We start from the raw sequence: 21,066 nt of genomic DNA on the forward strand, positions 1-21,066 counted from the left end.
TACTGGTAAATTCTACTTCATGTTCATGCATGCACTCAAAACGTGTACTTGCTAAAAATGCTGAGAGTGTATGTGATTGACCTGAAAGGTATGTATCTATTCTATAAAACAGTCTTGGACATCCTCACCTGGTTTAATGTTCAAACCCTTTCCCTGCAGGTAAAATCTAGGCTTGCTTGTCCTGTTCAGACAACAATGAAGGTCATAGGAAACAAATAATATCCCATTCAGTGTGTGTATATATATATATAATAGCAGTCTTTCCTCAGAGGAGGAGATAGGATATTGGCATTCCAAGTCCTCTATTCTCAGCAGACGTTTTTACCCTCTAAAATATCCTGTTAAAGAGGGTAAAAAGCTAAATCGCCAAAGTTGTAACGTAGTGGCTATAAAAGGTAATATGTACTTTCTAGTACTAACATCTCAGAGATAATTGGACAATTGACTCACAAGTCATTAGGCTGAAGAAGCAAAACCTTTCAGAGAGAGCAAAAAAGTTAGGAATGGGCAAATCAGTCTGTTAATCTTAGACTGACTAGAGTAAGCATACATTTTATGCACAGTGTGCCAGAGGAAGAAATGTTCAGATCTATGGATGCATCTCTGCCGGAACCCATGCGACAGAGCAACTTTTCCTTTATAAGTTGCAATGGATTTAGTTTGCTTCTTTACAGATAAAAGTCTTACACTAGTCTTACTCGACTGGAAGTTATGAAGGATCCTTTTGCCTAACCTGATTCTGCCAGGGTGTATTTATCTATGCAGCTGAAGTTCAGCCTAGTCAGTGATTTATTTATTTCCACCATGTTCATCCAGGCAGATATATTGTACTTCTGACTGGCTCTCATGTAACGGGATCTCCAGTGTTTAAGGGAGTCAAATGCTCTGATGCTTACTTTTTGGTCCTTGTAGTTTTCATTTCTTTTACTATTCAAACTGAAAAGGTGTAAAAGAAAAGAAAAAATCTTGAAAATTTGATTGTAATCACAAATAACACTGCAGTGCATATAGTACACAGAGAATTTGTCACAATCAGATTGTGGCAGTTTACAGATTTTTATTCCAGAAACAAGAAACATCTAACATCTAATGAAAGGTAGGAATAACAGACTCAGGTACTCCTCTGCAGGAACAGGAACGGGCAACAGGTGTGATCACTGAAGCGAAGGTAACCCAGCCCACATCTCTACCTGAGGCTATAGGAGACAAGAGGGCTAAAAGGAAAACAATTTCTTGGCTCAAAGGGACCATGAGTTTTGGGCAGGAAACAAAGGGGGTTGTTACCCTAAAGAGGTCTTGATAGGAGAGCTTCCAGTAACCGCAGAGGTGGAAGTGTTACAAGCATATTTAATCCAAGTTAGATAGTTAATACAGGAGGTAGGATTTGAAGAAACAAGACAACCTAATCCAGCTTCTAACTCCTGATTTGGTCTCTTAGTTTGGCTGCTTGATTGGAGATGGAACCCTGAAGACAAGCTAATAACACTAGGTCTAAATGCCCCACAACAAGTCTTCCCTACTTAGGAGATTAATTGAAGGCCCCTATCTGATACTGTATCAACAGAAATGGGAGAACACATGCTGGACAAGTAGTTGAGCAGTCTCTGTGGTCAAACGGGGCTTGGGTAATGCTATAAAAGGAGCAGCTTTAGAAAATCCATTGATAAGGGTGAGCATTATACAGTTACCTTCAGAGGAGGGCAGACCAGTAACAAGATCCAGAGCTATGTGTGACAGAGAGTGACTAGGAACTGGCAGGGATAGCAATTGACCAGAGAAGAGTGGTTAATAGCTTTGTGGTATTCCAAGTTTCTGAATAAATTGACTGTCTAACAAGCTTTGTTTAGCTCCAGAGTCAATTACAGCTTGGAAAGTCACAGAATCCTGAATAAAACAGAAGGCTGCTGGCAACAACATTTTAGAAACAGTTTTAAATTGGGTGCTTTCCACCAATATCCCCACTTCTCCTGGGAGGCATTTTCTTTTGGCCTCCTGGGGCTAATGAAATGGCCGGGTTGGCCACAGTAGATGCAGACTTTAGACTTGATCCTTTTCTGCAATTCTTGCAAAGTTAGCTTAAGCACGGCTGAGCTGCACTGACTCCTCAGAATGATCCTTTAGATAGCCCGTAGCACTGACACTGGAAGTGAAAGTTAGAGAGGATCAGGTGATAGGAACCATGGACAGCGGATAACTGGAATTTAAGGTTTCTCTCCAGAACCTGCTTCTGCTGGTGATAGTTAACTTTTATGGTTAATGAGATTAAATGATCCAAACTGGCAGGGTCACCTTGAGAAGATAGCTCATACCTAATGTACTCTCGTTTCAGCATCCAAACCTCAACAGAAATTGCTGCACACTTTTACTTACTTGACATAAATTTTAAACCCTCCTTACTGCCTCTTCCTCGTGAAAAGGATGGTCAAAAACCATCCTGAATCCTCCACAAATCATTCATAAATGAAGGACTCAACAGGGTTAATGACTGGGTAAGATTCTGCCCACTGGAGAGCCCTACCTCTATAAGCAAACCCATTAAGTGGTGCATTTAAGAGGGATCATTTGTAAAGGAGCAAGACGTTTAGCTAAACAACAGTAACCATTGCAACAGAAACCATCCACAACAACCCAAATGACTTCCAAAGGGCTCAGGAGATGGAACAGATGGAGGGCGGGACCAGGGGTTCAGCTTCAACCATCTGAGGCGTGCCTGTGGGTTCAGCCTGTGTGGAGCAAGGCTGTGTTAGCTCATGATTTGAATTGCACTGTTCATTTATTTCGCCATTTCTTTTTGTTCATTTGAGCCATTGGTGGACTACTTGTAGCCACTCAGCTGACAAGCTCTGAATCTGCTCATGTTGGCCAACCAACAACACGACATGGGACACAGCTGCACGCATGGCCGAATCGTCCTGTCATAATGAATTGGAAAAAAGACTCAAAAGGAGGACTCTTACATCAGTTTACAGATCATTATTACAGCAACAATACCAAATAATTAATCAAAGTAACTGAATCGGGTAAGTGCTGCTCTATAGGAATGGGTCAAAGTTTCCTGTCAGAGAGGGAAACAGGAGTTAGCTGAGATCCACGTGAGTATAAAGTACTTGGTTATCTTTAGCAGCTGACTGCAGGGGAGTATACAGGCAGCCAATGGAGTCCAGAGGGAAAGAGAAGGAAATGAATAAGCAGAAGAGAAAGAAATATGAGCACCACCTGCTCCTTAAATATGGCATAGCTTGAGTTTGACCACTAAAGAGCCCAGCACCCCACTACTCACCGGGCAGGCCATCCAAAGAACCTGGCCCATTACTACACCTGAGAGTAGTAATTGAGTAAGGAGATAAAGGGAGAGAAGAAAGAGAATTGGGGAAACCAAAAACCTCCCATTACAGAGCACAATAACCTTAACGCAATGATTCATTGACATATCTATATATGCATATAGGAAGCGAAGACCCAAAGAACAAAGAACTCTCTCTCTCTATATGTACAGTATATAGTCAGTAAAATATATAACAGAAGAAGCATGAATGAAAGCTTTGTTTAAAGCTGTGGAGATCTAATAAAACAGTAAAACTGTAATCAGTTTGCCATGGATACAGTGACTGTTAAAAAAAAGAAGAATGGAGTATTTCACAGTGTAAGTGGCATTTGTGATGGAAGAAAAAATTACTCTCAATCTACAAATGGAAGGGAAATTTCTGAGTACAAATTGCAGCTGCTTGCAGTCAGATTCAGTTTATAGAAGTACAAAATACAATTATGTCAATAAAGCATGTGAAATGGGTAGGCCGTATAAAGTTGAGTAAAAACAAAATCTTTGTCAAGTCAGTTCACGTTTGTAAAATTATTTAAATACATATATGGCTGAGCAATGAGAACTTTACAGGTCCTAAATATTAGGATAGCATTTCTGGGCACCCACTTTATTTTAGATGAATAATTTAACAACAAATCTGCTTAATAAAGTAAAAGAGCAATACGTTTCTTGTCTAATGGAATGACTAACTCTATTGCCTCGGAGTGCAGTTGTTCAGTACTTCTGTGATGCTCTGCAGTATCAGGCAGCCAAACAGTACGGTCTACTACCACAACAACAACAACTGACAGGGACTCTTATTGTCACAGCACAAAATTATTGTTTAAAGTTGTTTAACATTCCACTATGTGCTGTTTTGGTGGCTGTAGCTCAGGTGGTAGAGCAGGTCACCTACTAACTGGACGGTTGGTTGTTCGGTCCCAGTCTGCTCTAGTCTGCATGCCAAGTACAAGATGCTGCAAGATGCTAACCCCATGTAGTTCTCCGACGCATCAATCAGAGTGTGGATGTTAGTTAGGAAGCACCCAGAAACAGTAGAAAAAAAGTGCTGTGTCAATGGGCAAGTTGTGTAAAGTGCTCAAGATAGAGTAGAAAGGCACTATATAAGAACCAGTCTATGTAACATGTGTCATAAAAGATATATTTAAGACGTGGTTCTTTCACGGTGACATGTTAGCACGTACTATTGCCTCACAGCAAGAAGGTCCTGAGTTTAATTTCCATGTTTGTGTGGGTTCACCCCAGGTACTCTGGCTTCCTCCCACAGTCCAAAGACATGCAGTTAATGAGGATAGGTTAATTGGAAACACTAAACTGCCCATAGGTGTGAATGTGAGCGTGAATGGTTGTCTTTGTCTATGTGTTGGCCCTGCGACAGACTGGCGACCTGTCGAGGGTGTACCCTGCCTCTCACCCTAAGACATCTGGGATAGGCTCCAGCAACCCTGAGAAGCAGAAGCGAATGGATGGATGGTTCTTTGCTTCTCATTACCAGTAGAAAAAGTTGCCTTTTGGTGCAGCACATAAGGAAAGTGCTTCATATGCTTTTTTTATGTCCGGATGTCTAAGAAATACCAAACACAGTGGTTTATTTCATCATATCAGAATGTTAAACATGACACTTTAAAGACAGGCTACAAGTGGAAGGACGAAGCAGAATGATGAACGAGAGGAGAGTGATCAAGTTAGACTGCGTGATTATGAAAGACACAGCTAGAGAGAGGCTCATAGATAAAGCCTGGCTGCTCCTGAGGGAGAGCAGGTGTTAGTGTTATAATTGGAGAAGATGGACCGTCCATATGCTCTCTCTGCTTTATTGGAGCGCTTTAAAGCACCACTCTAATTTCATTGGCCGAGCGCAAGTGACCATAATCTTGACCGCAGGCTTGATTTGAGTGCTCATAAGAGTAGTGACCGACATCCTATAGTCTGAAAACTTTAGTATGTGTGTATGTGTGTGTGTATGTGTGAAATAGGAGAAGGAAATCACATTATCCTGTAGTGAGCTGAAGGGCGAGTTGATCTACCTTCCCCACACACGCTTACCTTTATGTGAGTGTCAGAGTGTGCATTCCTGTGCTTGTGCCCCAATTTGTGTGTTAAACCTCGAAGGCTGCATAAGCTGCATATCATTAATGCCCGAGGCTCACAGCTACACCAATAATGCGGTGTTGGAGGTAGATTTCGCCTCAGCAACACGTGTGATGAATCAACTCATCGCCCACTGAGAATGTCACAGGTCCTGGACGACGCATGTATGTGCGCGCGTGTGTGTCAGTGTGCTTGCAGGCGTGCATATGCTGTCATCTATGATGAATTAACTCATTTTGTTCAATTTGATTTTCAGTGATTTTCAGCTGAAGACTCTGAGCAGTAGCTTCTTAATGGGCATTTCTGCTGCTCTCATAATCAGACTCCAAATCATCTTGAACAGCATGCGATGGATCACTTACTAATTTCCAAGTGAAACAATGGTGTTCCACTGTCTCTGCTTCATCTTTAACAAGTCTTTCTAGCAGACTGGTTTCTCCTGACGAATCTTAAAATACATTATCGCTAGCATCCTCTGTATTAATCACTCTTAACCTGCTTTGCTACCCTACCCATTGAAACTTGTATTTTTAGTTCTTATTTTAAAAACTGCAAATCAGTCTTTTGGAAAAAAAAAAAACAACCTTTTTGTAAATATATCACTTAATTTCTAAGGTTTCCTAACATGAAGCTAACTACCAGCCAGATATGTGAGAGGAGGCATAAAAATAGAAATCAGAGTTTCCCTGTGATAAATCTTGTCAGTGCTTGTACCTCGTAAACGCACTGCTCACTATCACACCATCACACGTTATTTTCAGATGTGTTAATTGGGAAAAGAGTCTGGCATATGCATGAATGTGAATAAGAAGCAGAAGCAGTGAAGTTTTTATAATCTTAGTAGTAGCTCAAACTTGATTGTAGATTCCACACATTTTAGCACAGACTGATTAAGAAATGCAACAATTATTCCAAATCAGTGTGCACATGGGCGCTGTGATACAGTAATGCCGTGGTGATTAGTGATTAATGATGAATCATCCAGACATGATTCTGAAAGGCTTCCGCGTTTCAGCCACGATCCATATGTGAAGTTCCTCTGGTGTTACATGTTGGATCCGCTTTAACTGTGCTGCTCATTATAAACCCTTAACCAAAGCTGCTTTTATCCATGATCGATTTCCTGAAATAGATGTCTCTTAGTTTTTGTTTGGTTCCTATTCTTTCATGTTTGTTCTAACAGCAGTTGTGCTTTTCGTTACCCATATAGTATATTTTTATCACTCAACCTCTTAACTGCCAATATACAGATCCCTGTGTGTTCCATCTGTGACTGTAGTGTTGAATCTAAAAAGTTAATTAAAGTTTGATGATGTGCAGTGCTAATATAGGAACACAATATATTTGTTTGTAGGACAATGTGGACCTTGGAGAGCTGATGTTCTCACTGTGCTATCTCCCAACGGCTGGCAGGCTTACCATCACAATTATCAAAGCCAGAAACCTCAAAGCCATGGACATCACTGGAGCCTCAGGTGGGTGCCCATCAACAGTACAGTGTGTCCAATAAGAGGTGGTGTAGGAAGATGAGGTATGCATGCGTTAGTGTGTGTATATCTGTTTAATTATTTCTTCAGTCGTAACACCTTTTCTCTTCTCAGATCCATATGTGAAAGTGTCTCTGATGTGTGATGGTCGAAGGCTAAAGAAGAGAAAGACATCGACCAAGCGTAACACTCTGAATCCAGTGTACAATGAGGCCATTGTGTTTGATGTTCCTCCTGAGAGCATTGACCAGATCAGCCTGCTAATAGCTGTCATGGACTATGATCGGTGAGTTACCTCTGTACATTTAGCACTCTCATGTGACATGCCAGCACATTTTAGAACATTTTAGAGTCTCTGTGGGTGCTGTTTTTTCTGTCCTCCAGGGTTGGGCATAATGAAGTGATCGGGGTATGCAGGGTAGGCAGTGAGGCTGAGAGTCTTGGGCGAGACCACTGGAATGAGATGCTGACGTACCCACGGAAGCCAATCGCACACTGGCACCCGCTCATAGAGGTATGGTCTGCTTTGTGTACTAGGTGTTTTAAATTGAAGATACACTTGATAAAAGTCTTGTAAAATAAAGCAAAAATATAATTATTTTTCATGAGGATACTGGAATATTTTTTTAATTGTAATGACATCTCTTAACATAGCACTAGACATAACTTAGAAACCTAGAAACCACAAAGTCCCTAATGATGTCACGGGTAATGGGAAAAACGGACTCAGTCGCGGAGCTTTTGATGCGAAGCAGACAGTGCGTTTATTTACAGTGCCCAAAAACAATCCCAAAACAAAGCGAAGTGCAAAGTCCAATGGTGATCTCCTCCAACTCCCAGTGGTGCACAGGTGAGTTTCCACAGTGATCATCCGAGTGTGTTTTCTTCTCCTCCGAGAGCTTAATTCCGCGGGCTCCTTCTCTCCAACCTCCTGCTCCGTGTTTCCTCCTCCTGAAAACGAGCGACACAACACCGGTGAGAAGGCTAGCCGGCTAAAGCTAAGTTGAAGTTAACAACACTTTTAACTACCGAGCTTCAAGTACAATCCAGCGTCGACTGCCGTCTGGACACACAGTTAAATACCCCAGCTCATGACGAAGGATGATCAGTGACAGCTGGGTGGTCGATTAGGTGCAGGTGTGTCAGCCGCTGGGTGGAGACAGCAAGGGTAGGGAGGAGGAGAGAGAGACACACACGCACACACACACACAGGCAGGCAGGTCGCCCCAGGAAGGACCGTCTGGTCATGACAGTACCCCCCCTCTAATGGGAGCCTCCGGGCGACCCACGAAACTTGTCCGGGTGCCGACGGCGGAATTCCCTCACCATACCGGGATCGAGAATCGCGGACCGCGGCACCCAGGAACGCTCTTCCGGACCGTACCCCTCCCAATCCACCAGAAACTGGAAGCCCCTACCGCGGCGCCTGGCATCCATTATGCGAGTAATGGAATAAGCCGGAGCACCAGCGATATCCCGGGCGGGTGGTGGGGGCCCGGGAGGCGGGCACAACGGGCTGGTCCGGACCGGCCTAAGTTGAGAAACATGAAACACATTGTGTACCTTCATGTTGTGCGGGAGGGCCAGCCGGACAGTCACTGGATTCAGGACGGCTTGCACAGAAAAGGGGCCAAGGAACCGGGGAGCCAGCTTCTTGGACTCAGTCCGCAGAGTGATGTTCCTAGAGGACAGCCATACCTGCTGGCCCACCCGATAGGCCGGTGTAGGGACGCGGCGGCGGTCAGCCAGTCTCTTGTTTTGTGCGCTTGTACGTAGCAGAGCCGCTCGGGTCGCCCGCCAGATCCGTCGACAGCGTCTCATGTGATGTTGTACAGAGGGTACGGCCACCTCTCCCTCCGTGATGGAGAGGAGTGGGGGTTGATACCCCAGGGATGCTTCGAAGGGAGAAACACCCGTAGCGGCCGACGTGCTGGAGTTATGGGCGTATTCGGCCCACGCCAACTGCTCACTCCATGACGACTGGTTGGAGGACACGACGCAGCGCAGCATGGCCTCCAGCTCCTGGTTCGCCCGCTCAGTCTGCCCGTTAGTCTGCGGGTGAAAACCAGAAGACAGGCTGACCTGGACCCCCAGCTCGGTACAAAACATCTTCCACACCCGAGAGGTGAACTGGGGCCCACGATCAGAAACAATGTCCAGAGGAATGCCGTGAAGGCGAAAAACATGCTGGGTTAAGAGCTGGGCAGTCTCTAGAGCGGTGGGAAGTTTGGTAAGGGCAACAAAATGGGCAGCCTTAGAAAAACGGTCAATGATGGTGAGTATAACAGTTTTACCAGAAGACGGCGGGAGACCAGTGATGAAGTCCAGGGCGATGTGCGACCAGGGCCGGCTGGGGACGGGCAGTGGTCTAAGGAGTCCCGATGGAGGAGAGTTGGACGTCTTATTTCGGGCGCACACAGGACATGCGGCCACATACTCCCGGACGTCCTGAGAGAGAGAGGGCCACCAAAACAGCCTTTGCAAAAAGGTGACAGTTCGATTCCTGCCCGGATGGCAGGTAAACCGTGCAGTGTGTGCCCAGTGGATGACCTTACCCCTGACCGCTGAGGGTACATACAATCTACCTGCTGGACCGATGCCGGGGTCAGGCTCTTGTTGCTGGGCATCTCGGACCACCCTTTCTATCTCCCAGGTGAGGGTCCCCACAATGCACGAGGCCGGCAAAATGGGTCTCTCCTTCTCCTCGGGGTCCGTGTCTGGCGCGAACTGGCGTGATAGGGCGTCTGGTTTCGTGTTCCGGGACCCGGGCCTGTAGGTAATGGTTAGGTTAAACCGTGCAAAAAACAATGCCCACCTCGCCTGTCGGGCGTTCAGGCGCTTCGCCGCTTGGAGGTAGGCAAGGTTCTTGTGGTCCGTCCACACGACAACAGGATGTTCGTTCCCCTCCAACCAGTGCCGCCACTCCTCCAGCGCCAACTTGATGGCAAGAAGCTCCCGGTCGCCTACGTCATAATTCCTTTCGGCCTGAGTGAGACGACGGGAGAAAAAGGCACAAGGGTGTAATTTACCTTCCTTGCGCTGAGAGAGAACCGCCCCAACTCCTGAATCAGAAGCGTCCACTTCCACCACGAACGGCAGGGCGAGGTCGGCCTGGGCCAAGATGGGGGCAGAGGCGAAAAGGCTCTTGAGACGGTCGAATGCTTGCTGGGCTGCTGGAGACCACAGGTACGGCTGTTTGGGTGACGTAAGTTGTGTGAGAGGCAATGCTACCTTACTGAAGTCCCGGATGAAACGTCTGTAGAAGTTGCTGAATCCCAGAAAACTTTGCAACTTCTTCCGGGAGCCGGGCACAGGCCACTCCAACACAGCTTTGACCTTAGCCGGGTCCGCTCGCAACTGGCCCTGTTCAATGATGAAACCCAAAAAAGAGACAGTTGAGGCATGAAACTCACATTTCTCCGCTTTACAAAACAGCCGATTCTCCAACAGGCGGCGTAACACCAGTCTCACATGCTTAACATGCTCAGCTCTGGACCTGGAGAAAATCAGAATGTCGTCAAGGTAAACAAACACGAAGTGGTTCAAAAAATCTCGTAGAACATCATTTACCAGGCCTTGAAAAACAGCAGGGGCGTTTGTGAGTCCGAACGGCATTACCAGGTACTCAAAGTGACCCAGATGGGTGTTGAAGGCCGTCTTCCATTCGTCCCCCTCGCGGATGCGGACCAGGTGATAAGCATTGCGGAGATCAAGTTTGGTGAAATGGGTGGCTCCTTGAAGGAGTTCAAAAGCTGAGGCGAGCAGAGGTAAAGGATATTTGTTTTTGATGGTGATTTTATTTAGTCCCCGATAGTCAATGCAGGGGCGTAGGGTCTTATCCTTCTTTTCAACAAAAAAGAAGCCTGCGCCCAAGGGGGAAGTGGAGGGACGGATGATGCCGGCTGCCAGGGAGTCCGTAATGTAGCGCTCCATAGACTCGCGCTCAGGTTTAGAGATACTATAGAGTCGGCTAGTGGGCAAGGGGGCGCCTGGGAGCAAATCAATCCCACAGTCGTACGGACGATGGGGGGGCAGCGACTGGGCCCCGTCTTTGCTAAAGACTTCACCGAGATCATGATATTCGGCAGGCACGGTTGACAAGTCGGGGCGAGTGGGCGGCCCAGCAGGATCATCTGACATACAACCCGGCACCGCAGAGCGTAAACACTGCTCATGGCAACGGGTGCTCCACCCCACGATACATCCCTTGGCCCAATCAATCTGTGGATTGTGTTGCTGGAGCCAGGGGAATCCCAAAACTAAGGGTGTGTCAGGTGCCTCGAAGAGAAAAAGGAACATCTGCTCAGTGTGATTGCCGGAGAGAGTGAGTGTGATTTCTTGCGTGCGGTGAGTGACAGCAGCTAACGGTCTGCCATTAAGCGCTGACACTTGAAGCGTTTCAGGGAGAGGAACAACGGGCAACCCCATCTTGCGGGCCAAAGCCTCGTCCAAAAAACTTTGTTCAGCTCCCGAGTCTATTAGTGCATCACAAGAATGGGTGCGGGAAAGAAACCGTAATTTAGCGGGGCAGCTGAGGTGGAGGAATGTCTTAACCGGCGCACCCGTCAGTATCCCCACCTTTACTGACGGGCTGAGTCTTTTAGCCGTGAGGGACAGGCGTCCGCGAAATGCCCCTTCTTCCCGCACGCAAAACACTCACCCACCAGCTGTCTTCTGCTCCGGGTGATTTTAGTCCGTCCCAGCTGCATGGGTTGCTCCTCGTCAGCATGTGAATCCGGTTCCTCCTCTCTCCACTCGAGAGATGGGAGTCCAGTAGGAACTCCTACGCCCCCTACTGACCGTCGCCCCTCTCCAGTCCGCCTGCCAAACTCCCGCATATGGTCATCTAGACTGATACACATGTTAACCAGGGCACTTAGTGATTTAGGAAGCTCTTTAGTGGCCAACTCACGTTTGACATTCTCATTTAAGCTGTTTAGGAATGCTCCTCGGAGCGCCTTCTCCTCCCAGCCAGTCTCCTCGGCCAAGATCCAAAAGTCCACGGAGAAGTCTGCCACGCTCCGCCGGCCCTGCTTTAAAGTAAACATGCGGTGAGCAGCACTGTCAGGGTTTGATCCTTTGTCAAACACACACCGAAATTTGTTCAAAAAATCACTATATGAGATGGAAGGCTGGGCGCTCAGAACTGCTTGAGCCCATAGCAGTGCTCGTCCGGTCATGAGCTCAACCATGAGGGTGATCTTGGCAATATCAGAGGCATAAGCTCGAGTCTGCTGCCTAAAAATCAGAGAGCATTGAGTCAAAAATCCCCGGCTTTTGTCCAAATCTCCGCTGAATTTTTCAGGTACAGGTAATGTGTGTTCTCGCTGCGGCGGAGGTGGAGATGGAGGAAGAGGACAGGCCGCTGCTACATTAAGAAGCTCTACTGGTGGTTGTGGTTGTGTAACGGGCTCTGGTGGGTGAACGGGTGCTCTAGGTGTAGCTAGCAACATACCTTTCAGTTCAGATACCACCTGTAGTAGCGCGGACTGCTCCTCGGCCACATGCTGCAGCATTTTTTCATGTCGTTCCAACCGTTCAGCTTGAAGCGCGAGCTCGCGCTGGACGGGAGTTGAGTCCGCTGAGTCCATTGCTGGCTGGATTGTTCTGTCACGGGTAATGGGAAAAACGGACTCAGTCGCGGAGCTTTTGATGCGAAGCAGACAGTGCGTTTATTTACAGTGCCCAAAAACAATCCCAAAACAAAGCGAAGTGCAAAGTCCAATGGTGATCTCCTCCAACTCCCAGTGGTGCACAGGTGAGTTTCCACAGTGATCATCCGAGTGTGTTTTCTTCTCCTCCGAGAGCTTAATTCCGCGGGCTCCTTCTCTCCAACCTCCTGCTCCGTGTTTCCTCCTCCTGAAAACGAGCGACACAACACCGGTGAGAAGGCTAGCCGGCTAAAGCTAAGTTGAAGTTAACAACACTTTTAACTACCGAGCTTCAAGTACAATCCAGCGTCGACTGCCGTCTGGACACACAGTTAAATACCCCAGCTCATGACGAAGGATGATCAGTGACAGCTGGGTGGTCGATTAGGTGCAGGTGTGTCAGCCGCTGGGTGGAGACAGCAAGGGTAGGGAGGAGGAGAGAGAGACACACACGCACACACACACACAGGCAGGCAGGTCGCCCCAGGAAGGACCGTCTGGTCATGACAAATGAGGTGGTGGATGAAAGGTTGAACAACCATAAGTCATTTTTCAGTTGGTCCTGAGGGGAGTAGAAAGGTGTCCATCAAATTTTATGGCCATCAATCGAATTCTTTATCATAAATGCTTACAATGTAGAGACATTTAACTGTTAAAAGAAAATATCAAGGCTCAGTGTGGCTCAATCTACAATAATTTAGATATACAATGACAGCTATGTATAGGAGAGAAGGCACTGGACTGTTTGAACCAGATTGATGTTTCACAATCATGTAGAGTGAGAGGATCCCTAAAAAGTGGAGATGAAGTGTGCTGTTTTAAGAGCAACGGCCATGTGCAGAGTAACTGCAGCAGGATGAGGCACACCATGGGTATGGTGTTGATGCAAAAGTATAGAGAAGGTCAGCCGTTGCACTGTTTTTGTGGATCTACAGAAAGCATATGATAAGATGCCAAGAGAGGAAATGTGATACTGCTTTAAGAAGTCAGGAGTTGCATAGAAGCACCGTATGTGAGGGTGGTGCAGGAAATGTATGAGGACAGCAGAACAGTGGTGAGGTGTGCGGTAGGAGTGACAGTTGTTTTTTTGAAACAAAAAAGTGAAGATAAACTGAGGAGAGGTTGTGAAGGTAGCGTAGTTAAAATACCTGGGGTCAGCCATTCAATAAAACGGATAATGTGCAAGAGAGATGAAGTAAAGAATGCAGGCAGGTTGGAGTTGGTGAAGATGAGTGTTATCTCCACCAACTCCAACAGATTTGTGAGAAAAGGATAAGAGCCAGATTGAAAGGGAAGGTTTGTATGATGGAAGTGAGCCCGAGATGGTTTGGGCAAGTGCAGAGGAGGGATAGCAGATATACTGCTCAAGTGCTGTTGAAGATGGACCTACCAGGCATGAGGAAAGAGGTAAACCACAGAGAAGATTCATGGATGTTACAAATGTGGACATAAAAATAAGAATGCTAAGGACAGTGTGAGATGGAGGCAAATGATCTGCTAAGGCAACCACTAAAGAAAGCAGCCAGAAGAAGGTTTATACTGTATAATGAAAAACACACATATAAAGATTTCCCCCATACTTCTGATGCAAGATAAGTAGAAGTTAAGTAGTCACCACAATCATTAAGATCTATCCTCTGGGTACCAATCATTTCTGAACCAAAGAAATGGATAGTCTATATCTGATATGCATTCAGATATTTTACTGAAGAGAGTTTTATGTATTTATGGATTAAAAGTGAGGTAATCACCAGAGTCAAAGGGATTCATACTCTGGTCCAGAATTTAATATTTAGCTTCTGGACGAATTGACATCAAACAAATGCCATTTGAGCAGGAAAGCTGTGGATCAACTAACTGGCATTGGTTTCCTGACAAGCAAGCTTTTGCCATAGAAAACAATCAATTTAGCATATCAATATTAAGGCTTCTAAGTGGCCATTCACTACTAATGTCTCTATTAGCTTTGATTTCAAATATGGCATGACTGCTCATCTCTGACTCACCATAATATACTGTCCATAAAAGATGGTTTGTACACTCTATCTGGCAAGCAGTAGCAATGGAAGGGTTGGAGAGCTAAGCTATCAGCTAGTATTTGCTAGCTTGGTTAGCAAGATCCATAAACTTTGTGAACATATCACACAGTCAGTCAAGTGCTAGCATTTTTAGTACAAATGACATGAAGTGGCATAATTTGCAGAAAATGTTCATTCAGAAGGCAACAAAAAGACATTGTGCTCGATATGTTTATGCTTAGGACACAGCCTGTCTTGGCACTATGAATTGCATATAAAATATAGACATGTATTTTATGAAATTATATGAAACCCATTGGTTTGTGAATGCCCATTAAAAACCATATAGTACAGCGTTTTCGTCATTGCCTTTCCGGTGTAGATCTGACTGAAACTGTACACATATTGGGATTATATCCTAATTTATTATTGTGGCAATGTCTTTTATACCATCTATGAAACTAGCTAAATTGATGTCACAAAGTAAAATAGCTAAGGGAAATTTCCTACACACTTATAAAACTAGATGTCTTTTTGTAACCACAGGTTTTGTAACCATAGATTATGTCTGGCAGACACCAGGCTCTAAACATGTTTATGTTTGCTACAAAGTTTAAGCAGCCAGCCTCAAGTGGCTGTCTGTGGACCTGCAGATTTAGATGTTCTGCCCCTCCATCCCTTTATAGTCACTCTGATCTGATCATGTAAAGGCAATGCTTAAGCCAGATATACTTGTGTAATGCTCAAGTAACCATATATACAGAGATCCATTGAGTTACAGTAGTCTGAAGCAGTCCCAAACAACTGCTTTTAAATGCTTCTCTTACCTAAAAACAGTTCTATGTCAGAATAGCGCACTATTCCGATAAAAAGAAAACTTATTTTAAATAAGCTTCACATTCCATGTTAAATTTATGTTTTGTATAGTTCATTTGAAGATATAGTGAATGAAAAAGAAATAAAACAAGTACTCCACAACCCCCGTGTATGCTTGACTTGTTTTGTTGTGATTGCCACAGCAGAGGCGCCTAGCTATCAGAGAAAGGGAGGGAGACATACAGAGAGGTGGCTACATTCGGTGAGATGCTTCTATTTCTGAATTCCCAGCCCACACTCATTAAAAAAAAACAGAGCAAGCTAAAACAGATGCTGGACTGATTCATGTAAATTCATGATGAGTTGTCAAAGCCAAACATTTTGGTATTCAGCTAAAGGGGGTCACAAGATAAAAACACCTCAAAATGGAAAGCTGTCCAGGCAAATGTAATGACTGGCATCAGCCATGGCGTGCATTAGCAACTGCCAGCTTCATGTGCCCTGTCACTTATTTGCACAATTTAAAGAAAGACTTTGACTGAAATGAGATAACTTTAGCACCTTATAGTGATTAGCAGCTAGCTAAAGGCTAACTTGCTAGCTATTGACACTGGATTTAGCTATCTGTAGATTTTTTAACACAGGAAGTAGAATGGTCACTATGAAATCAGAAGCCTGGAAATTTACATGGTAACCAATAATAACCATTTCAAAGAATTAATGTGTGATTCTGGAGTTTTTAATAGCATTCATTTGTTACGTCATAGCTCCTGCAGCAGTACCATCTGACTTTTCCAACGATATTGTCAATTTAAACAGACTTTTATGTGATACCTTTAATCATTTTGGGGTTTGATGCCAAGAGCATACATATAAATTTTAAATGAAACAAAGATGTTTATAATAACTTAATATTTCCCTAGAAAGGGCCTCTGGATGATAAAATATCCTATTCACTAATATTATGTTTATTAACTGGTTGCTTACCTTACACATTTCAGTGACTTTAAAACTATTGGTATATATACATTTTGAATTTTTACATAAATTATGTATTAGCATAAAAGAACAAAATGCACATCAATTTAGTGCTTGCCCCTTAATGAATTCCTATTATTTTCTTTTTCTCATTTTTAATTCAAGATCATCAAACAAATTTTAATTTTAGACAAAGATGACCAATGTAAATACACAATGCAGTTTTTAAAACATGATTTCATTTGTTAAGCTGCCTGTCAAAGTGAAAGAGGCTAAACACGTCAAAATGCACTACATCATGCTTCAACAGACTACATGACAGTTATAGACCTGCAGCATATTTGGTTGTGGTTTATATACAATGCAAACAAATTGTCATAAAAAACATAAACATAAGAATCTATTTTGGTAAGTACAAATACTTTTGATTTAGGACAGCTGGGCTCCTTATATTGTGTGGTAGTCTTATGCTTTAGTTTAACACTGTGTATTTTATGGAGGTGAGTTTTGAACTTTGTCAAGTACCAATAATGTACGCTACTCATTCATGTCCCTTTAAAAAACATCAGTTGCATTGTTTTTAGTCTTATCTGCTATGTACACCGACTTCTTAGGATTCTTAGAATAAATTATTCTTATTATTATTCTAAATTCTTTTCGATTTATTCTTTTCTGTTACTCCTGAAAGGCTCAGCAGTGACTTTTTTTAAGGTCAAAAAACATTTTTGTATCAACACTTTGTCTTTGTGTTATTGTCAATTATGTAGGCTTCAGATGAGTAGTAATTCATTGCATTCTGTTTTTCTTTTCAATCATTTTTGAAGCTCTGATGCTTTAATTTTAGTTTTTCTATCTCATAATCTGCCTGTGAATGGTTTGCTACCTCTAAGTTTGAGTGTGTATATTTTAAAATTAAACAAAATTCAACTGCTTTTTATTCCAACCTTTGAAAATAACATGCAGGTTGTTAAGTCTCTTTTTACACCACAGTGTCAGTCCCCACTTCTCCACGTTAACAGCTAAGTGTTGTACAAAGAACCACATAAAGCCATAAAGGAAGCCATCCTAAAATAAAGTAAATGAAGCACTAGCTGTCACACTGTGTACTTTCAGTATTGGTGAGAGGTCAATGACCCTGATATTTCCAACAGTGTTGAGGCCAGAGGAGCTCTTTTACTGTCTCTGAGGCCATTTGTGTAGCACTAACACACCCATCCACACAAACAATGGGCTGCGTCAAACACTAACCAGTAGCATTTCTTGTCTAAGGCCATTAGCAGCAGCTCTGGACTAGAGCAGCAGAGTCTGAGATCTCATCTAATGGCTTATTTGTGTAGAGATCCACACAGAAGACCTAAGGGAAACTGGCTCGGTGGATATTTCACATCCTTGCACACAGTTATACACACATGTAGCTTAAGCCTATGCATAATATGTAAGCAATGAGTATTCACACATTCACACAAAATTTATGTTTCAACAAATAAAACTAAACATATCTGACAAGTTGGCTTTCACACTAACACACATGCACACACACGTGGCTTTCACACACACAGACATGTGCATGTGTGTGTGTGTTTTTCTGACACACACAAACACTTGCTGGTTTCCTGTCCACTTTAGTTTACGGCTTTTCAAAAGTGTTGGACTGACCCCCTGACCACTGAGAGCATTAATAATTCAGCAGCTTGAGCTCTTCGGCCCAGACTGTAAACTCTCTCTCTCGCTCTCTCTCGCTCTCTCTCTCTCACACACACACACACACGCACACACACACACACACAGTTCAGACGTTACAGAGTAGAAAGTAAAGTAAATGCAGAAAGTTGAAAGCTCGGTTGCTTCCACTTTGTCACATGAATGAGTAACTAGATAACAGACATGCACACTGAAGGGGCTGCTCTCATGAAGTGAGGTAAGTGTGTTCCCAAGCCAGCTTTGGAGTTTATATCTCTGGATTTTCAGTCTCACAGGGCTGGCTCAGGTTAAAACATTTCTCCATGGTAGTGTGCACTTTCATTCTGCTCCCGGGCAGGTTCATTTCACATCAAAGAGGACCAGATCAAAATCATAAAACCAGCTCTCAGATAAAAAGGCTCACTTTGACAGAGTCCAACCAATTAATTATATAGCATGATTTCCATGGGATTTCTGTGAGGAACAAATTTGTGGTTTATGCATTTTTCACATTTTGCACTTGTCATAGCAGTATTTAAAAGAGAATTTACAAAACAAAAGTTGACTGGCGCCTAATTCGTCTTCATCTGTGAAGTTATAAACTGCTCCACATAACCAAACATGACACAGTGAGTATTTCACAAGATTTTAGAAACTCACCCTGTCTGCCTGCCCACCCAGCAGGGTGACAAAATACCCCATCCGGCATTAATGGGGTAAAAAGTAAAAAAAAAAAAAACATGTTGAAGATCTGGCTCTGGCTGCTGGGGTCATCATGCTGTCTGTGCAGATGGTTGGAAAGAACCGATTTTGTGTTAGCAGCAGTTGAGTTTATGTCTTGGATGCAGTTTGCACTTCAGTTCAATATAACACCAAATCACAACACATTTTATATTGTATGGTAAAGTCCCTTTTACAGAAACATGTAATGTAAATGTGATTGTTGGAACATGCCTGTTAGTTGGAAAATTATGACCTGCACCTTTGTGTTTTGCACTTGGTTTTGCTTTTACCTCCTGGAATGGATTAGGCACTAAAAATACTGGATTACCATAACAAAGATATTGTGGTTTGGATTGAAAAACATCACTTTGCACTCATTACCATATGGTTTTATATTCAACGTGTTGGGAGTGACAGCCCTGTCTCATGCAGCACTGAAGGACAGAGGATATAACAAATGGGACTGAGAGCAACCTGTTGAATCTGAGGGTAGTTGACTAACTGACATGACTCATTATATAGATATGTGTCAGGTGAGCCACCCCCATTTAATTTTGAAGGGCATTTCCACATGTAGTTCATGATTTCTCAGCTGCAGAGGCTTCCACTTGGACAAATCTGAAAAATCTTCTTATTTAGAAAAACTGCCACAACTTTCAAAGCAGATTAAGGTCTGCCAATTAACCCAACAGTCATAACAAACTTGGATGCAAATCATCCTGGCTTACAGTGCATATTTACTGAGTATGTCAATCCAGTCTTTGGAAGTTTCTAGACTTTCGTTCCCTTTGGTCTTTAACTAAAACTCTCTTTCTCTGTTGTGGTTCAGTGGGTCGGACAAGGAGCGACGGTGAGTGGAAGCCAAGGAGGATCCACCAATTCCCTGAAGACACCACCATCACCATAACCACACACACACACACCAGTATACTCACACCAACACACACAGACACACACAGATATAGAGCCTCAGGGTGGTAGAACAACGGGCCAACAGACAGTCCTACTTAATGTTAAAACATACAGTACAAAGTGTGGCTGCAGCAGTGGGCTAACATCAGCTATAAGCCAATACTCAAACTGTGTGTCATTAGATTGAACTAGGTGTTAGTGTGCTAAGGCTGGAGCAAAGTCTAATTCCCACTTCCTCTTGTGTCTTCACAACCAAATAAACACTTAACTACATTCCAACTAAACTAGTACAGTACTTTTGTCATATTGAGCTGTTACTGACAGTATTAACAGATTATCCAACAGATTAAGCTTATGCCTCTTTTTTGTTTATAGAAAAATTGCAGTTTGTGGACCAAAATATTATATTTTTAGGTGAATATGCACAGCTGTGACTGTTGATTTGTGCAAGTGATCAGCTATCGTAGGCAACATATTTGCTCAATAGTAGGATTTAGAAAGGCGAGTTGCAGAATTAGAAAGCATCACTGTTCAGATCAACACATTTCAGCTCTTTTAAAAGTTTTATTTGTTGTGTTGAAGATTCATTCTCATCATGCGTTTGGTTATATCGTGTGTTGCCTTTATCAGTGGCAGCCGGAGCAGACACGAACAGAGGAGATTCAAATGCAAACCTTAGTTTTACTTCACTGGGCGAAGACGATTTCCTGTTAAGAAGTAAAATTGAAGAGAATTTGATTTGATCCAAGAATTTGTAAAATGTCAGAATGAACATTTTTAGTGCATGTTAAATTGGCATCCTTTTTTTAACAGGGTGTGGTCATAATAAAGGAAACATAAGTTGTCATCTGTGGAAAAAGGGCAGTCCACTCATCTCATCTAAGGCAAATGAATTATGATTGTTTTTAGACATCATCCTGATAACCAGACATAAGTGTCATCATTACTTACTAATGTTATTTGGCTTTACAAGAATTTACAATTACAATTTCAGCACAAACATTAATAACATGAAATAAAAGTTTTACATTAAACTGTATGACTTATGGTTGACACTGTACTGTACTTGGTGTCTCGTCTGTCATGGTTACTCTTGGAAAATGTTTTACACTTTTGCAGATAAATGCTGTATGAAGGTTTTGACTGTTTTAAAGCTGTTGCACTGGAAACAGGATCTAAAACCTGCAGGACACCGGCCCTCGAGGCTTGGAGTTGGGGACCCCTGAGCTAAGGAGATACATGTTCCATGTTGCAAGATTACATGTAGATGTAAAGATATACATTAGTGCAGCTTTTAATCTTGCAAATTCCATTTACAATTCACAGTTAATCAAAGTATATGCAACCGATTGACATTCAATGTGGATTTCACAGACCTGTGGTCTAGG

The 21,066-nt window shown here is 43.5% G+C and overlaps 1 protein-coding gene across 1 annotated transcript in view; it reads left to right on the forward strand.

Moving 5' to 3' along the window:
• syt9b (synaptotagmin IXb) overlaps positions 1–19,698 on the forward strand; it is a 52,632-nt gene extending 32,934 nt beyond the window's left edge. Inside the window, exons 5-8 of the mRNA XM_063477683.1 lie at positions 6,768–6,888; positions 7,015–7,186; positions 7,285–7,414; positions 19,596–19,698. Coding sequence (XP_063333753.1) covers positions 6,768–6,888; positions 7,015–7,186; positions 7,285–7,414; positions 19,596–19,673 — 501 coding nt within the window. The 3' untranslated portion in view covers positions 19,674–19,698. The remainder of the gene's footprint in view (positions 1–6,767; positions 6,889–7,014; positions 7,187–7,284; positions 7,415–19,595) is intronic.
• Positions 19,699–21,066: the final 1,368 nt, after the last annotated feature.

The sequence above is a fragment of the Pelmatolapia mariae genome, linkage group LG7 (assembly GCF_036321145.2).
Source record: "Pelmatolapia mariae isolate MD_Pm_ZW linkage group LG7, Pm_UMD_F_2, whole genome shotgun sequence".
Lineage (NCBI taxonomy): Eukaryota > Metazoa > Chordata > Actinopteri > Cichliformes > Cichlidae > Pelmatolapia > Pelmatolapia mariae.